The sequence below is a fragment of the Drosophila melanogaster genome, chromosome X (assembly GCF_000001215.4).
Source record: "Drosophila melanogaster chromosome X".
NCBI classification, from domain to species: Eukaryota; Metazoa; Arthropoda; class Insecta; order Diptera; family Drosophilidae; genus Drosophila; species Drosophila melanogaster.
The window spans coordinates 236,588-255,592 of record NC_004354.4 but is presented as its reverse complement, the minus strand read 5'-3'; the positions used below and the strand labels follow the sequence as shown (position 1 = coordinate 255,592).

The 19,005-nt window shown below is 37.2% G+C and overlaps 3 protein-coding genes across 7 annotated transcripts; 1 reads left to right on the top strand and 2 right to left on the bottom strand.

Annotated features, from left to right (window-relative positions):
* Nucleotides 1–68: 68 nt before the first annotated feature.
* On the bottom strand, nucleotides 69–717 carry CG42376 (uncharacterized protein). Of its 2 annotated transcripts, NM_001144665.3 has the most exons (2): nucleotides 672–717; nucleotides 69–609 (listed from the first exon to the last, which is right to left on the bottom strand). In NM_001144665.3, exon 2 carries the CDS (start codon nucleotides 522–524, stop codon nucleotides 246–248), a length of 279 nt encoding a protein of 92 aa, NP_001138137.1. In that variant the 5' UTR covers nucleotides 525–609; nucleotides 672–717; the 3' UTR covers nucleotides 69–245. The 2 variants fall into 2 exon arrangements, with proteins under 2 accessions (NP_001138137.1, NP_001138136.1); NM_001144664.3 differs by having other exon boundaries at nucleotides 69–717.
* A 225-nt stretch (nucleotides 718–942) lies between these two features.
* Nucleotides 943–9,615, bottom strand: G9a. 2 transcript variants are annotated; one of them, NM_130478.3, is made up of 10 exons: nucleotides 7,997–9,615; nucleotides 5,355–7,211; nucleotides 5,058–5,299; nucleotides 4,600–4,967; nucleotides 4,302–4,543; nucleotides 4,052–4,242; nucleotides 3,830–3,991; nucleotides 3,233–3,770; nucleotides 2,790–3,163; nucleotides 1,580–2,524 (listed from the first exon to the last, which is right to left on the bottom strand). In NM_130478.3, the coding sequence occupies exons 1-10, from the start codon at nucleotides 8,741–8,743 to the stop codon at nucleotides 2,332–2,334; spliced, it is 4,914 nt and encodes a 1,637-aa protein (NP_569834.1). In that variant the 5' UTR covers nucleotides 8,744–9,615; the 3' UTR covers nucleotides 1,580–2,331. The 2 variants fall into 2 exon arrangements, with proteins under 2 accessions (NP_001259088.1, NP_569834.1); NM_001272159.1 differs by having other exon boundaries at nucleotides 943–2,524; nucleotides 3,830–4,242.
* Nucleotides 9,616–9,736: 121 nt separating this feature from the next.
* On the top strand, nucleotides 9,737–11,639 carry CG3038 (uncharacterized protein). 3 transcript variants are annotated; one of them, NM_001297803.1, is made up of 3 exons: nucleotides 9,737–10,181; nucleotides 10,247–10,496; nucleotides 10,584–11,639. In NM_001297803.1, exons 1-3 carry the CDS (start codon nucleotides 9,923–9,925, stop codon nucleotides 11,152–11,154), a joined length of 1,080 nt encoding a protein of 359 aa, NP_001284732.1. In that variant the 5' UTR covers nucleotides 9,737–9,922; the 3' UTR covers nucleotides 11,155–11,639. The 3 variants fall into 3 exon arrangements, with proteins under 3 accessions (NP_001284732.1, NP_726658.1, NP_569833.1); NM_166834.2 differs by having other exon boundaries at nucleotides 9,737–9,913; nucleotides 10,015–10,181; nucleotides 10,247–11,532; NM_130477.4 differs by having other exon boundaries at nucleotides 10,247–11,532.
* Nucleotides 11,640–19,005: the final 7,366 nt, after the last annotated feature.

The window sequence follows — 19,005 nt, the reverse complement described above, 5'->3', positions numbered from 1 at the left end:
ATATAAATTAATAAGCCACTACTTTTTAGCTTTATTTTCAAAGTATATACGAAATCAATCCACAATTTAGAAGACAAGTTAGGACATGCTTAGTACCATCTGCCATTAATGCATATGTACATACATATATTGTAAATGTGGTTTCTTTGTAGTTATTATATAGTTTATTTATTTACCATAAAAAGTACACAAACACGGGTATAAACTGGTCAACAGTACTCCTAGAACTCTTGGCGGGTTAAGGGTTAATTGGCTTGCTTCTCGGCCTTCGTACGGTCCTCCAAGGGATCATAACCCTGGGCCATTTTTTCCTTAAACTGGTCATAAGTACGCTTGCGGTCGAAGTGCTTTACCCATTGACCAGGGCAGGATTGCTCAAATGATTTGCGAAGACTCTGGCAGGGGGTTGGTACCTTTTCCCCACTGGTAGAACTGTGCTTTGGGGCGTGCTCCTCGAGACATTTCCAATACTCGTCCCGGTTGTTCCAGCACTTTTTGCGCTCCGCCTTGTCTGGAAAACTCATCTCAGGTTGTTTTCCAATGATTATTTGATGGTCTCGCCAATTGGGGCTATAATAGATTTCCGTTTGATGTTCAACTTGTCAAACGCTTTGAAGTAAAAGGTCCATATCTAATTTAATGTAATAATATTTCAGCCAACAAAAACCAACCTCAAATATTACAAAACAAAAATCAGCTGTTCGTTTCGATAACTTAGTGTAACAACGTGTGGCAACTCTGAAGGGGGTGATTGGGCGCTGAAATTTTAAGTTAAGCCTTTACCAAATCTGTGCGTTTTTTCGTATTAAGACAAAAATATTTAAGCCCTTGATCAAATAGTAAACACCGACCCAAAAATGGAGCCGCATTAAAAAGTCAATTTTAACTGCACACGATAATATTTGTTTATTGTTTGCACCGTTTCTGCTGTGCTATTTATGGCGAATTTAATCAATTCAATATTTTATGGTTAAACATTAACGTAGCTGCACTCGAAAAATGACTCCTTGCATACCTATTCTTTCAATTATGCGTAAAACTTACAAATTTTATTGCAAAAGAAAAACAAAAAACAAATGCATTAAGATGACAGCTTAAACTGTCAGCCGTAACAGTTAATACCGCCAAGGGACACTGATCTGTATAAATATATTTTCATCATTACTCTTGTCGTGGTTACATAAATATGGATAAAAATGCCAGCAGAAAATCAAAGAAGCGCCTTTCGGTGACCTATGACTTTGTTGCTGAAACGGAAAATCTTGCGACTTAAATTACATGTTGCCGTTTTAAACAGACAAAGTTAATTACACATACAAACCCCGCGTTAACATTTACAGCCTAAAAAAACTATATTGCTTTATAGTAAAATTAGGGTTATCCTAAAGGGCAACCGGGTAAGAAATAATTTTCTTTTAGGCACTTGTGGCTTGGCTTGCTTAGCAAACTGAAAAATTTGTATACGTGATAGACTTCAGATTTGATGGGATTGGTAGAGTGGTAATCAATTGGGGGTATGTATGTACTTCACCCTGCACAAAACATGTAATCCATAATATAGACAATGTTTTTTTTTTTTGCTAAATAATTCCTCCTTTACTTTTGGTTGCGAGTAACATTTAGTTGCCCATTACAGGTCAATTTAAACGGTCTAATTTTCATGGTTAACGGTAAAATCAAACGTATTACTTTTTCGTATCACGTATTTACATATGTATGCTCCAGAGCTCATACAAATTAAAAAAAAAAACCGACTACTTCTATTAAAAAAAATTTTTTTTCTCTTTTCTATGGAAATACTTTGTCTCCTTCATTCTTATGACTAGATGGTCTTTCCTCCATTACAATTCTATTTTATGCCTGGTAATGTCCAAGTCTAATTTTAAGTTTAAAACATTTACGTTCCGGAAACACGCACACCCACAATATCGGGAAACAATTTTGATATGCCCTTCTTATGTCATTAGTTTGTTTCGCGCAGAAAGTATAAACTAATTTGTTTTTACAGGTACTAAGAATAAAAACATTATTAATAAGGCGTAAAACATTAATACAAATCAAACAAAATTAATAATAAACAAACACTATTTGTATACGTAAAAATAGATAAAAAGTGGTTAACCACGAAACATTTGGCAGTCAAAAAAGAAAGAAAGCCGACCGGGCTTCGATAACGATTCAATGTTTATATTACAAATATTGTTATCGAATTTGGGGTTGCTGCGATTTTATATGCCCGGCTCATCTGGTTGCTGATGGTTTAGGTGGGGATTTTATTTGTTGGATGAGACTGTGAAATCTGCAATCATCTCAGGTTTAGGTGGTTTTAGCCTACGCGTGTCCAATTTTCTCCGTATTTGTAGACGACAGCGTTCCCGTTTCATTTTCCGGTGCCGTTGTTGCATTCGTAGGCGAGGCATTTGTGCTTGAGGATTGGGAGGCGTACTTGCAGGTTGTTGTCAGGCATCGACATCCAACACAGGAGCGATGTTCCACGCGCCAGAATTTTTCTCCGTAGTCAAAGCTAAAGGAAACAACAAAGAGTGATTTTCACGTTGAGTGATCAATCTAAATAGGGTCAACAAAAATTTCCAACCCTTAATTCTGATCAAACGAATCCTTTCAATTTTACCTACTATGCAACGAATATTTATATTTTAGCAGAAACATAACAATTAAAAAAGAAGCAAATGCTTATTTGTGGTTCCTTATGTCTTTAAAAATGTACTGTAAAATAATTATCGTTTGTCTATCTATCTCTTTGCTTTCAAATGGTTGGGTCGACTTACCATATTTCCTCTCCGGCATCGATGTCACGGCAGGAAAAAAAGGCGATCTTAGGGAATCTGTAGTCCTGATGCTCGTAGAAAACACGAACGGGCAAAACATTCGGCTCACACGAGTGGTTAAAAAACCGGGTTACATTTCCATAATAGTTGGCATCGATGCAGTGCCCGTTGTCCAGGTCAAAGTAGTAGCTGTCATCGGTGCGTCGATCTGCCTCCATCGCGGTCAAAATCTCACCCGTATAACTGCCCACAAAAGTGCCTTTGGGTACATTGGCCAGCGCCCGTACTCCCCAGCCCTTCGCCTGATCCTCGCACTCGACAATTTGTAGGGGTGTCCGTGTACCATTCTGCACCACGCGGTTTTTGCAGGACAGCTATTTAAGGAATAGAAAAAGTTTAAGTTTAGTATAAAATGGATTATTTCCGATAGCCAAGACTCTAACCTGGTTGCAACCGCAGACGTCGTTGCATTCGAAGATTACCGCAGGATCCTCGTAGTTAAAGTCGGCGTTTAGCCGACTTTCTGCCGTGTACCAATTCTGCGAGGAGGCTCCATTGCACTGACAGCGATCGCTACTGCAACTATCCAGGCAGGAGCAGATGCGCATTTGAGAAACGCGTCGGTCAATCTGCACTGAATTCTGCTGGATAATGCATTGTGTTACGTAGCGAAAATCCGGCCACATAAGCGAATCGGCCTCATCCTCATTTTCAGACATTGCCAGTTCGTTGCGAACCACCTGGATTGGTCGTGCCTCCCTGCCATTCGACGCATCTGCACAAACCACAAAGGTACGGAGGCCCAAAGGCCTGAAACTACGCATTTGCATATTAAAACCTACAGTGCGACCGCACTCAGACTCCTCATTCGGAATGCAATCAAAGGGCAGTTGTTCCGCCTTGTTCTTAATCATTAGATCGGCTCCATTAGCTATTAACGCGATGCACATGCGGGTGACAGAATGCCGGCAAGCAATGTGCCTAAAATTTATATATATGTTATATAACATCACTCCATTGATTGGTAAAAAAAAACTCACAAAGGCGTGTCGCCCTCTACATTCTGTACATTGCAGTCCGCCCCTGACTGCAGCAGTACTGTAATCGTGTCCAGACCATCATTGTGCAGCGTAGACCAGTGCAGCACCGTATTGTTGTCATTGTCGCATATGTTTGGATCAGCATCCTGGTTAAGCAGGAAGCTAATGAAGAGAAAAATATTAATTAGCTTTAAGAAAACCGCTTGGGGCAGAGAAGCCAACCTAACTATATCCGTGTGCCCCAGCTCTGCTGCCCAGACCATGGCCGTCCAACCGCCTTCATCCTGGGCATCAATGAAACTTAAAAAACTGGTAATATTTCGAGAAGTTCGATAGCTGTCTACAATTAACTGTGTGGCTTCCAAGTTGCCTAACTGGGCAGCAATATGCAGACTGGTCTTACCATCGGGACCCTTTTGAAAGTATAGTTTATAATGATTATAGATCATTTGGAGTAAGGAGGCATAAAAACCTTAATGGCCACATCCGCACCACATTGAAGAAATAGATTCAGCATGTCGCACTTCTCGTTCATCACGGCACACATTAAAGCAGTCCGCAGTTCATAATCCACAATATTAACGAAATCCGGTGAGCTTGCTCCTTTGCAGAGAAGGAGATAGGCCATCTGAAGTGTGCCCGAGTGGGCCACCAAATGAAGGCAGGTGCCATTTAAGTACTCCCGTATGGGAGTCAGCACGTTGAAGTCGGCAGCTATTCCAAAAGCATTAAGCCTTTATATCGTAAATGCCGAGTGCAAGCAAACTTACCCAGAATCTCCGCTACACGCTCCAAGTCATCGTTTTGGACTGCATAGTACATATCCCGCGGGGTAAACTCTGCGGTCACGCGACCGCTAGCAGAAACCACGTGGCCCCGCAGCACTACATTCATTACGGACTCGGGTATAAGTTGAGCAAAGTTGATCGAATTAAGAGCATGCCTGGAGTTAGAATTGGAGGTGCCCGCCCTGCCTCTCTGGGCTCCATTTGTTTTTGAGGCAGGACTTGATGCCGCGCTTAAGGTTACGGCGGTGGATAGTCCTCCCTTGTTCCTGGCGGTGGCTCCTGGGGTATTGGCATTCTCAACTGTTCCAAATTGGGTTAGATGCGAAGAGGTTGTCAATCTAGCGGGTTTGCTGCATGGTTAGTGAAGAATTTATTAATACATTTGACAAATATTTGAATTAAATCTAAAACACGCTCAATCTGCAATACTATTTACTTACATCTTGTACTTTTGCGTGCGCAGAAAGACAGGCAGGGACTGACACTTCATGGTCACCGTGGAGGTCCGTTCTGGTGTATCTAATCCGCAGTGGGGGCACTTAAGCACTAAGACAGGGCTGCTGAATTTGACGCCCTGATCTTCCTCATCGCCGAGTTCCTTCTCGTACGAAGTGCTTAGAATAAATCGCTGGGCACAATCGGGATGAAAGAAGTGCTGCTGCTTGCATAGCACAAATTTTCCCTGAAATATAATTAAAGTATTTGATTGCAGTTCACAATAATAATTCTGTCTTTACCTGTGTACAAAATATGCCACATCCTGCGCAGCAGTTGTGTGATTGTAGGCGCTTTTTGTGCTCATCGCATAGGATCATATAGCTAACGCGTTGGCTGGGTCTGAGTAGATTGTGAACCTCTGAGGACAGCTCGTTGCAGCAGCCAATTTTTTGGTCGTCGATGTGATCGATGGCACAGCAGTATGATGAATCCGGGGCATTCCTGGCATAATACTGGGAAGGCTTCTGACATAGACAAATAAACTTTGACACTCTGGAGGTGCTGGGCCTCATATCTAAGTCTCTTATGGGCGTAACATCAGCTTGAATAGAAGTGTCCAACGAGTGAAGCTGCTCCGCATCAGGTGTAGAAATTGGCACACTTGCTCGGGCTGCCTCAGTAACTTCACCGGCGGCTCTTGCACCTATCCTTCTCGTGAGTTTGGCTGCCTGCACGACTGGATTCCGGCGTGATTTCAAAGTGGCTGTGGTGGGAAGCTCCTTGGTAACACTATTCCTTACTCTCAAAGTAACACTTGGTTTTCCCACTTGCACCCTTGTAGTAGGAAAGAATTCATTGTCCGTATTGGAACTGTCGTTATCCGAGGGCTCATCTCTGTGATTTTTTTGCAGGCCCAAATGCTTCAGGTGCTTTTCCTTTTGTTTGGCCAGTTTTCGTTGCTGTTTTTTGTTCAATTTCCTTTCTTCTGGTGACCGATTCGCGTTAATTCGAGATGCCTTGATGTCGTTTAGAAATTGTTCGACATCCGGACACGGAGGTAACTTACTTTTGGCTAGCATTGCTGCGCCATAGTTCTCAATGTCCCGCTGGGACTTTGAAAATAGTCTTTTCTTTATGGCACTTGTGCCTGCAGGATGTCCTGGACCACCTTCGAAGTTGCTCCCGTCGGACTTGTCGCTCTTTTGCCTTGAGGTCGAGGAATTGGACCCATTACCGCCTGTTGTTGGCGTTTCAAAATCCCCATCTACTGCTGCAGCACTCTCCCACTGGGTCATACGCTCAATGTGCTTCGTTTCGAACTCACAGCGCAGTTCGTCATTTTCTAATATCTTTGGCGTTGGTTTTATTCTTCTTTTTGAACGCTTGGGCAGCTGAAGTTCGCATCCACCAGAGGAATTCGTTTTCTTGTTGCCATTAGCAAACGGTAGCCCGCAGGATGTTTCAGATTCTAACTTCACACAGGGCGTTTTTGCCTTCCGCCCTCGCTTTTTGGGTGGGGTCTTCTCATCTAAGACAGCTAGTGGCAAGATCTCAGAAGTGACCTCCGCAAAGGAAAGTTCTGCAGAAGGCTGCGGGTGAAGTGCCTCTGTCTTTACCTCCTCCCAAGGGCTTCCATCGGCGTGTAATCGATTGCCTAAACGAACGCTACGTCGCATTCTCTTAACATCTCCCAAGGGAGCGTCACCCAATTCCTCCTGCTCTGTTTTTACCACGACAAGGTCGCTTAGTTGCTGCTGATCTATCGGTTCATCCGGGAGTTTCCTTTTGCGTCCTGGTTTCTTCTCCCCTAATGAATCCTCGCAGGGTAAAATAACCTCACTGGTTTCCACCTCGGCATCGGGTCTTATTTTCCTGGCTCGACCCCTTCCTCGCTTCGGAGCAGGAGCCGAGTTTTCCTCAGGAGATAATGCAGTTAATGACGGTTTGTCCGGTTCACTTTTCAACTGCAGTCTGACAATAGCAGTATTATCGTCCAGTGTGAACCTCTCCAGATGGCTACTACAATCCGTATACTGCTCCGACTTTCCAAATTTTTTATTCTCCACCTGAACATGTTCATCAGTAACTGAAGTGGGCGTGTCTATGGGTCTGGGTGTTCTTCGAGACCGTCGCGTTCCACCGGGCGAAACTTGTACCTGCAAAGTACAGAGACTCATTGAATGTGCCGACTAAAGAAGTACTCAGGATAATATTATATATTATATAATATAGAGACATACTAACTAGAAGTACCAGTCCTCAAAGAAAGCTTCAAATGCCTTCATCGGTTGCCTAGACAACTGTTTCTACCAAACATAAGAGGTCTGTTGACCAAGAGGATGAATGAATGGATGGCTTAACCCTCTTAAAATTGGATGCAATTACTTCAAGTCTTTCTTGTATTCAAATCCCTCTGGAATTATGACAAACTAACAATTGTAATCTAACCTTTTTATGACCTAACCATATTAAACAAACAGCTGAACAAAAACAATGACATACATTAGAATATTTATGTATATAAATATGCGTACATCAATCATATGTACGTATGTATTTGATTAAAACTACACGTGAAACACTAGAAAGAAAAGAACTCAGCAGTCAAGGGCTAACTTCTAAATGAATTAACAAATAGTAACTTCTCCAACATAATACGTCTTTAATTTGTATGACATACAAAAAGTAGAGAAATGAAATAAATCCCTAACCTTTTTTATGATTGGTATGAACCAAAACAATGCCATACATTAGGATATTTATGTATATAAATATGTGTACATCAATCATAACTACGTATGTATTTGATTTAAACTACACGTGAAACACTAGAAAGAAAAGAACTCAGCAGTCAAGGGCTAACATCTAAATAAATTAAAATATAAAAGAAAAAGCAAGAATTTCGAAGCTGATACACACAAACACACACACATTTACTTACATTTTTATCAGCTAATGTCGCTGCTCCTGCCGACGTCGCTGCTCGCATTTGGTTGGTTGCGTCAGCAGCGAGTTTAACGCTAGCAGAACTAACAACAAGTGGAGATGCTACTGCTACCTCAATTCTTGTTGTTGTCAGTGGTTCTGCATTTGCTTCCAATTTTTGTGTTGCTGCTAGTATGGGTTCTTCTTCTTTCTCAGCAGCTTTTTTATTTTGCTGCTCAGTTTTAAAGCTTTCGTTTTCCCATCTCTCTGTCGACGTCGTTGCAATTTCCGTTGCGTGTTTCTCTGCACGCTCGTTGCTTTCCATCTTTACTGTTATGGATGTTGCTTTGCCATTCTGCTTTTTTTCCATTTCGGAGTCTTGTTTTGCGACATCTTGATCGTACTCCATTTCCTTCCTACCTTCTTCCTCTATTTCGCATTTTGTATGTGGTTCGACTTTTTCTGCATTCTGCGCTTCTTCTTCTTCCAGCTTGACAGCGGCCGCATCGACAACATCTGCCAAAAGTGCTTTGATGTCTTCGATTTCCTCTTGATTCCTTGCCTCCTTGCGCTCCTCCTCCTCCTTGTCCTTGTGCTTCTTTTCTTTACTAGCGAACTGGTTATTGGCCAAATTACGCCACTTGAGGGTTTTGTCTTCCGCCAAGTTCAGATTTAGCAAAGTACCACCCTCCGCTGTTGAAGTAGCACAGTCGCTATTGAATGTACTGGACATGCTGTTCATCAGCTCAACAAAGTCCGTCATCTTGCCTTAATTGTCACTATTTGATTACTTTGCGTATTAGTTTCTTTGATTTTCGATTTCAGGAGTCAATTTTCCATCTTTAAGCCAATAAAAACATAATTTCGCTTTCAGAACCCTATTTTTCCCGACAAGATTTGTGCATCGGTCGTACAAGCAGCAGCCTTTGTTGTTGCTTTGCTGTTCTGAATTTGCAACTATTTTGACACCGATATTTTTGAGTATAAATGGGCAAACATAAGGCAAAATAAAACATTTAATCTTTAAAATTTAGACATTAAAATCTGGTTTTTCTGCTTTATATTATGCTCTTTCTTTTTCTTCGTTCTGCCGGCAGCGAAGTCGACTGCGTTTCTTGGTGGTCACAGCTAAATTTTTTGTATCCTCTCTTTTTTTTAATTTCTAGAGAACAAAACGTAAAAATACAAAATTTCTCACTATATTTCTTACTATATATTTACTATAGTTTTCCACTTTTTCGTTCATTAATTGCCCTTAAGAAGCTCAAAATGTTTGCAGAAATCGCTGCTTTGCTGATTAGCTCACATGCTGTCAAATATTACACTCTCTCACATCGCTTCAACGCCAAGATTGTTGTTCTTGTTGTTTCTCTGCCGACGTCGCTGCTACTGCGTTTTTGTTGGTGTTGCAGTCACTGTTTTGAGATTTTGGAATTGGTAAGCTGCAAATTTTTCAACGAATTTACAAATGCTTGTAGTTTTCGTGGCTTTCTCTTTACATAGGCAACCAGTTCAATAACATTACTTTAGAAAAATATAAGAAAAGCACACGAACACACATACAGAACTGCGTTTTTGACGCACGCACACGCACGCACTTCGCGCTGAAAACTGTTATCCGTAAAGAACAGCAACAACACAACAACTAGAGCTGGCATGGCACAAAAATCGATGTTTATCGGACATGGCAACGCTGCTTGGAATGTGTAATCGCTAAAAGAAAATAGGGTGACACGGTTCCCAATTTAGCTATCGCTAATTTGATAGGGCAGCACTGGCAAAGGCGTGAAAACAATTGTTATTAACGCATCTCAATTTATTTTTTTCTTAATATATAATCGTTTTAGGCATTGTGTTTATTAAAGTTTAGCAAGATAGACCAAGCCACATATACTTACAGACGGCATAGTGCGAGGGGAATCCCACGTAGAATGTAAGAAAAATGCGCATGCGCGGACGAAGATTGCTTCCGATTATTTTGTCGCTTCTTTTGATCGTCCTACTGAGTCTCTGTTACTTTTCGAATCACTTGAGGGATTCAAGCCAGTCCCGCAAAAACGGTTTCTTGCTGCACTTACCACTCGAAACGAAGAGGAATCCATCTAACCCTAATACTCCGTTAAGTAATCTTCTGAATCTCACGGACTTCCACTACTTGCTGGCCAGTAATGTGTGTCGAAAGGCAAAAAGAGAACTCTTAGGTAAGTTCTTTGCTTTAATCAACCATTGTAAGGAATCCTTAATCATTTTTGTAATTCCCGATTAGCCGTTTTAATAGTTACTTCGTATGCCGGACACGATGCCTTGCGATCAGCTCACCGACAGGCAATTCCCCAAAGCAAACTGGAAGAAATGGGCCTGCGAAGAGTTTTTCTCTTGGCAGCCCTGCCTTCAAGAGAGCATTTTATAAGCCAGGATCAACTGGCCAGCGAACAGAATCGTTTCGGGGACCTTCTCCAGGGGAATTTCATCGAGGACTATCGCAATCTGAGCTACAAACACGTAATGGGATTAAAGTGGGTCTCTGAGGAGTGCAAAAAGCAGGCCAAGTTTATCATTAAACTGGATGATGACATCATTTACGATGTGTTTCATCTGCGCAGGTATTTAGAGACCCTCGAGGTGCGCGAACCTGGACTGGCCACATCAAGTACTTTGTTATCTGGCTACGTACTGGATGCCAAGCCCCCCATTCGCCTTCGAGCCAATAAGTGGTACGTTAGCAAAAAGGAGTATCCTCAGGCTTTATATCCCGCCTATTTGTCGGGCTGGCTTTACGTGACCAACGTGCCAACAGCCGAGAGGATTGTGGCGGAGGCGGAGAGGATGTCATTTTTTTGGATCGATGACACCTGGTTGACTGGAGTAGTAAGGACTCGTTTGGGTATTCCCCTTGAGCGTCACAACGACTGGTTTTCTGCCAATGCAGAGTTCATCGACTGCTGTGTGCGAGATCTCAAGAAGCACAACTATGAGTGCGAGTACTCCGTGGGACCCAATGGCGGTGACGACCGACTACTGGTGGAATTTCTGCATAACGTTGAGAAGTGCTACTTTGATGAATGCGTCAAACGGCCGGTTGGTAAGTCGCTCAAAGAGACCTGTTTAGCGGCGGCCAAATCTCGACCCCCTAAACATGGTTTTCCTGAAATAAAAGCGTTGCGACTCAGGTGACATCGGTTCAAGGACAAATGGCTTTTCATCCTTTAGCAACTATCATGTAAGGACTTTTTAAAAGGGGGTGATGAAGGAAGAGACAAATATTGGAAAAGGGATATGATACTCATCCTTGCATATATATATATATGCATTACAATAAATGTTTGCCAGAAATCGACTTTACATGAATTACTATACACCAGTTTTTTAATTATATATAATTTCGGTTGCCATAGTAACAGTCGGAAAATTAAATGAAAAATAATAGGACATGAAAACATACTTTCATTGTTTTTTTTTTAATCATCAATTTTAAAAATAAAACTGTTCTAATGTGTTTTTTGTTTTACACTGCATTTTTACGAAATAAATAATAATAATAAGATTAAAAACAGAACAAGACAAAAAGATTTATGTTTTGATTTTTTTAAGGAGAATATTAGTCGAAAAGAAATGAATTCCACAAAATATAATCGACAAAACGCGGAATGTCTTCTATCCTGGACCCTAATAAAATAGCAAATCAATTTACATAACAGCTGAAAATTTATAGTAGTTTTGATAAAAGATTCAGAAATGAAATTATATATTCCGGTAGACACTTAGTTCTAAAGGCTAAGACATTTTCTTTAAATTTCGGAATAATTTTTTTCTGCGTAGCAAATCTTGTTGAAAAATGCCAAAAAAATTTAATTTCCACTTTTTAATGTAGGTCGATGGGATATTTTTTTTTACAATTTCAACGAGGTATGGCATTCCACAAAAAAAAATAATACGAATATTGCCAAAAACCGGATATTAACATAAGGGGTTCCATCCATAACTTGGTCAAAAAAGATATCACCGCTAAAATGAAATGAAAATACAGATTCTTTTTTAGCAAAAATAAACAAAATAAAAATCGCCAAAAACCGCTTAAATGAAGACTGTTTTGTACTGCCAATAAACATAGCTAACTATCAGTGTCACTATTTTTATTATAATCAAAAACAAAAATTTTAACACATTTTCGCATTTTTTGATAAGGGGTACCATCATTAAAATTTGCGAAAAATGGCAAAAAATCTGAATTTCTATTTCTAAATGCAGGTCGATGGGGAATTTTGTTACGAATTCAATGAGGTATGGCATTTCGCTCTTGGACAGTTATTTTTAATGCTATTGAGAAAATACAGATTCCGAATAAATAAAATAAAAATGGCAAAAATCGGATATTTACAAACGGGGTTTTGTGCATAACCTGGCCAAAAAAGTTATAACCGCTTAAATGAAGACTGTTTTGTACTGCCAATAAACATAGCTAACTATCAGTGTCACTATTTTTATTATAATCAAAAACAAAAATTTTAACACATTTTCGCATTTTTGATAAGGGGTACCATCATTAAAATTTGCGAAAAATGGCAAAAAATTTGAATTCCTATCTCTGAATACAGGTCGATGGGGAATTTTGTTACGAATTCAACGAGGTATGGCATTTCGCTCTTGGACAGTTATTTTTAATGCTATTGAGAAAATACAGATTCTTTTTTACCGAAATAAACAAAATAAAAATGGCAAAAATCGGATATTTACAAACGGGGTTTTGTGCATAACCTGGCCAAAAAAGTTATAACCGCTTAAATGAAGACTGTTTTGTACTGCCAATAAACATAGCTAACTATCAGTGTCACTATTTTTATTATAATCAAAAACAAAAATTTTAACACATTTTCGCATTTTTTGATAAGGGGTACCATCATTAAAATTCGCGAAAAATGGCAAAAAATTTGAATTCCTATTTCTGAATACAGGTCGATGGGGAATTTTGTTACGAATTCAACGAGGTATGGCATTTCGCTCTTGGACAGTTATTTTTAATGCTATTGAGAAAATACAGATTCTTTTTTACCGAAATAAACAAAATAAAAATGGCAAAAATCGGATATTTACAAACGGGGTTTTGTGCATAACCTGGCCAAAAAAGTTATAACCGCTTAAATGAAGACTGTTTTGTACTGCCAATAAACATAGCTAACTATCAGTGTCACTATTTTTATTATAATCAAAAACAAAAATTTTAACACATTTTCGCATTTTTGATAAGGGGTACCATCATTAAAATTTGCGAAAAATGGCAAAAAATTTGAATTCCTATTTCTGAATACAGGTCGATGGGGAATTTTGTTACGAATTCAACGAGGTATGGCATTTCGCTCTTGGACAGTTATTTTTAATGCTATTGAGAAAATACAGATTCTTTTTTACCGAAATAAACAAAATAAAAATGGCAAAAATCGGATATTTACAAACGGGGTTTTGTGCATAACCTGGCCAAAAAAGTTATAACCGCTTAAATGAAGACTGTTTTGTACTGCCAATAAACATAGCTAACTATCAGTGTCACTATTTTTATTATTATCAAAAACAAAAATTTTAACACATTTTCGCATTTTTGCGAAAAATTTGCGAAAAATGCCAAAAAATTGGAATTTACATTTCTGAATACAGGTCGATGGGGAATTTTGTTACGAATTCAACGAGGTATGGCATTTCGCACTTGGACAGTTATTTTTAATGCTATTGAGAAAATACAGATTCTTTTTTACCGAAATAAACAAAATAAAAATAGCAAAAAATCGGATATTCAAAAACGGGGTTTTCTCCATAACCTGGCCAAAAAAGATATAAAAGCGTAAATGAAGACTGTTTTCTACTACCAATAAATATAGCTAAATATCCGTATCACTATTTTTATTATTATGAAAAATACAAATTTTAACACATTTTCGCATTTTTGATAAGGGGTACCATCATTAAAATTTGCGAAAAATGCCAAAAAATTTGAATTTCCATTTCTAAATGCAGGTCGATGGGGAATTATGTTACGAATTCAACGAGGTATGGCATTTCGCTCTTGGACAGTTATTTTTAATGCTATTGAGAAAATACAGATTCTTTTTTACCGAAAAGAAACAAAATAAAAATTGCCAAAAATCGGATATTTAAAAATGGGGTTTTCTCCATAACCTGGCCAAAATAGATATAAAAGCGTAAATCGAGACTGTTTTGTACTACCAATAAACATAGCTAAATATCCGTATCACTATTTTTATTATTATGAAAAATACAAATTTTAACACATTTTCGCATTTTTGATAAGGGGTACCATCATTAAAATTTGCGAAAAATGCCAAAAAATTTGAATTTCCATTTCTGAATACAGGTCGATGGGGAATTTTGTTACGAATTCAACGAGGTATGGCATTTCACTCTTGGACAGTTATTTTTATTGCTATTGAGAAAATACAGATCCTTTTTTACCGAAAATAAACAAAATAAAAAGGGCAAAAAATCGGATATTTACAAACGGGGTTTTGTCCATAACCTGGCCAAAAAAGTTATAACCGCTTAAATGAAGACTGTTTTGTACTGCCAATAAACATAGCTAACTATCCGTGTCACTCTATTTTTATTATCATCAAAAACAAAAATTTTAACACATTTTCGCATTTTTTGATAAGGGGTACCATCATTAAAATTTGCGAAAAATGGCAAAAAATCTGAATTTCCATTTCTAAATGCAGGTCGATGGGGAATTCTGTTACGAATTCAACGAGGTATGGCATTTCGCTCTTGGACCGTTATTTTTAATGCTATTGAGAAAATACAGATTCTTTTTTACCGAAATAAGCAAAATAAAAATGGCAAAAATCGGATATTTACAAACGGGGTTTTGTCCATAACCTGGCCAAAAAAGTTATAACCGCTTAAATAAAGACTGTTTTGTACTGCCAATAAACATAGCTAACTATCAGTGTCACTATTTTTATTATAATCAAAAACAAAAATTTTAACACATTTTCGCATTTTTGATAAGGGGTACCATCATTAAAATTTGCGAAAAATGGCAAAAAATTTGAATTTCCATTTCTAAATGCAGGTCGATGGGGAATTATGTTACGAATTCAACGAGGTATGGCATTTCGCTCTTGGACAGTTATTTTTAATGCTATTGAGAAAATACAGATTCTTTTTTACCGAAAAGAAACAAAATAAAAATTGCCAAAAATCGGATATTTAAAAACGGGGTTTTCTCCATAACCTGGCCAAAATAGATATAAAAGCGTAAATCGAGACTGTTTTGTACTACCAATAAACATAGCTAAATATCCGTATCACTATTTTTATTATTATGAAAAATACAAATTTTAACACATTTTCGCATTTTTGATAAGGGGTACCATCATTAAAATTTGCGAAAAATGGCAAAAAATTGGAATTTACATTTCTGAATACAGGTCGATGGGGAATTTTGTTACGAATTCAACGAGGTATGGCATTTCACTCTTGGACAGTTATTTTTATTGCTATTGAGAAAATACAGATCCTTTTTTACCGAAAATAAACAAAATAAAAAGGGCAAAAAATCGGATATTTACAAACGGGGTTTTGTCCATAACCTGGCCAAAAAAGTTATAACCGCTTAAATGAAGACTGTTTTGTACTGCCAATAAACATAGCTAACTATCCGTGTCACTCTATTTTTATTATCATCAAAAACAAAAATTTTAACACATTTTCGCATTTTTTGATAAGGGGTACCATCATTAAAATTTGCGAAAAATGGCAAAAAATCTGAATTTCCATTTCTAAATGCAGGTCGATGGGGAATTCTGTTACGAATTCAACGAGGTATGGCATTTCGCTCTTGGACCGTTATTTTTAATGCTATTGAGAAAATACAGATTCTTTTTTACCGAAATAAACAAAATAAAAATGGCAAAAATCGGATATTTACAAACGGGGTTTTGTCCATAACCTGGCCAAAAAAGTTATAACCGCTTAAATGAAGACTGTTTTGTACTGCCAATAAACATAGCTAACTATCAGTGTCACTATTTTTATTATAATCAAAAACAAAAATTTTAACACATTTTCGCATTTTTGATAAGGGGTACCATCATTAAAATTTGCGAAAAATGGCAAAAAATTTGAATTTCCATTTCTAAATGCAGGTCGATGGGGAATTATGTTACGAATTCAACGAGGTATGGCATTTCGCTCTTGGACAGTTATTTTTAATGCTATTGAGAAAATACAGATTCTTTTTTACCGAAAAGAAACAAAATAAAAATTGCCAAAAATCGGATATTTAAAAACGGGGTTTTCTCCATAACCTGGCCAAAATAGATATAAAAGCGTAAATCGAGACTGTTTTGTACTACCAATAAACATAGCTAAATATCCGTATCACTATTTTTATTATTATGAAAAATACAAATTTTAACACATTTTCGCATTTTTGATAAGGGGTACCATCATTAAAATTTGCGAAAAATTTTGTTACGAATTCAACGAGGTATGGCATTTCGCTCTTGGACAGTTATTTTTAATGCTATTGAGAAAATACAGATTCTTTTTTACCGAAATAAACAAAATAAAAATGGCAAAAATCGGATATTTACAAACGGGGTTTTGTGCATAACCTGGCCAAAAAAGTTATAACCGCTTAAATGAAGACTGTTTTGTACTGCCAATAAACATAGCTAACTATCAGTGTCACTATTTTTATTATAATCAAAAACAAAAATTTTAACACATTTTCGCATTTTTGATAAGGGGTACCATCATTAAAATTTGCGAAAAATGGCAAAAAATTTGAATTCCTATTTCTGAATACAGGTCGATGGGGAATTTTGTTACGAATTCAACGAGGTATGGCATTTCGCTCTTGGACAGTTATTTTTAATGCTATTGAGAAAATACAGATTCTTTTTTACCGAAATAAACAAAATAAAAATGGCAAAAATCGGATATTTACAAACGGGGTTTTGTGCATAACCTGGCCAAAAAAGTTATAACCGCTTAAATGAAGACTGTTTTGTACTGCCAATAAACATAGCTAACTATCAGTGTCACTATTTTTATTATTATCAAAAACAAAAATTTTAACACATTTTCGCATTTTTGCGAAAAATTTGCGAAAAATGCCAAAAAATTGGAATTTACATTTCTGAATACAGGTCGATGGGGAATTTTGTTACGAATTCAACGAGGTATGGCATTTCGCACTTGGACAGTTATTTTTAATGCTATTGAGAAAATACAGATTCTTTTTTACCGAAATAAACAAAATAAAAATAGCAAAAAATCGGATATTCAAAAACGGGGTTTTCTCCATAACCTGGCCAAAAAAGATATAAAAGCGTAAATGAAGACTGTTTTCTACTACCAATAAATATAGCTAAATATCCGTATCACTATTTTTATTATTATGAAAAATACAAATTTTAACACATTTTCGCATTTTTGATAAGGGGTACCATCATTAAAATTTGCGAAAAATGCCAAAAAATTTGAATTTCCATTTCTAAATGCAGGTCGATGGGGAATTATGTTACGAATTCAACGAGGTATGGCATTTCGCTCTTGGACAGTTATTTTTAATGCTATTGAGAAAATACAGATTCTTTTTTACCGAAAAGAAACAAAATAAAAATTGCCAAAAATCGGATATTTAAAAATGGGGTTTTCTCCATAACCTGGCCAAAATAGATATAAAAGCGTAAATCGAGACTGTTTTGTACTACCAATAAACATAGCTAAATATCCGTATCACTATTTTTATTATTATGAAAAATACAAATTTTAACACATTTTCGCATTTTTGATAAGGGGTACCATCATTAAAATTTGCGAAAAATGCCAAAAAATTTGAATTTCCATTTCTGAATACAGGTCGATGGGGAATTTTGTTACGAATTCAACGAGGTATGGCATTTCACTCTTGGACAGTTATTTTTATTGCTATTGAGAAAATACAGATCCTTTTTTACCGAAAATAAACAAAATAAAAATGGCAAAAATCGGATATTTACAAACGGGGTTTTGTCCATAACCTGGCCAAAAAAGTTATAACCGCTTAAATAAAGACTGTTTTGTACTGCCAATAAACATAGCTAACTATCCGTGTCACTATTTTTATTATCATCAAAAACAAAAATTTTAACACATTTTCGCATATTTTGATAAGGGGTACCATCATTAAAATTTGCGAAAAATGGCAAAAAATCTGAATTTCCATTTCTAAATGCAGGTCGATGGGGAATTTTGTTACGAATTCAACGAGGTATGGCATTTCGCTCTTGGACAGTTATTTTTAATGCTATTGAGAAAATACAGATTCTTTTTTACCGAAATAAACAAAATAAAAATGGCAAAAATCGGATATTTACAAACGGGGTTTTGTCCATAACCTGGCCAAAAAAGTTATAACCGCTTAAATAAAGACTGTTTTGTACTGCCAATAAACATAGCTAACTATCCGTGTCACTATTTTTATTATCATCAAAAACAAAAATTTTAACACATTTTCGCATATTTTGATAAGGGGTACCATCATTAAAATTTGCGAAAAATGGCAAAAAATCTGAATTTCCATTTCTAAATGCAGGTCGATGGGGAATTTTGTTACGAATTCAACGAGGTATGGCATTTCGCTCTTGGACAGTTATTTTTAATGCTATTGAGAAAATACAGATTCTTTTTTACCGAAATAAACAAAATAAAAATGGCAAAAATCGGATATTTACAAACGGGGTTTTGTCCATAACCTGGCCAAAAAAGTTATAACCGCTTAAATAAAGACTGTTTTGTACTGCCAATAAACATAGCTAACTATCCGTGTCACTATTTTTATTATCATCAAAAACAAAAATTTTAACACATTTTCGCATATTTTGATAAGGGGTACCATCATTAAAATTTGCGAAAAATGGCAAAAAATCTGAATTTCCATTTCTAAATGCAGGTCGATGGGGAATTTTGTTACGAATTCAACGAGGTATGGCATTTCGCTCTTGGACAGTTATTTTTAATGCTATT

Excerpts from the sequence above, each read along its gene's own strand:
- CG42376 (NM_001144664.3), bottom strand. The coding sequence starts at position 524 with ATGAGTTTTCCAGACAAGGCGGAGCGCAAAAAGTGCTGGAACAACCGG.
- G9a (NM_001272159.1), bottom strand. The coding sequence starts at position 8,743 with ATGACGGACTTTGTTGAGCTGATGAACAGCATGTCCAGTACATTCAAT. Across the intron at positions 4,968-5,057 it reads CGCACGCAAAAGTACAAGAT|CAAACCCGCTAGATTGACAA; the intron begins GTAAGTAAATAG and ends CTAACCATGCAG. Across the intron at positions 2,525-2,789 it reads GATGCCGGAGAGGAAATATG|CTTTGACTACGGAGAAAAAT; the intron begins GTAAGTCGACCC and ends TGTTTCCTTTAG.
- CG3038 (NM_130477.4), top strand. The coding sequence starts at position 9,923 with ATGCGCATGCGCGGACGAAGATTGCTTCCGATTATTTTGTCGCTTCTT. Across the intron at positions 10,182-10,246 it reads GGCAAAAAGAGAACTCTTAG|CCGTTTTAATAGTTACTTCG; the intron begins GTAAGTTCTTTG and ends ATTCCCGATTAG.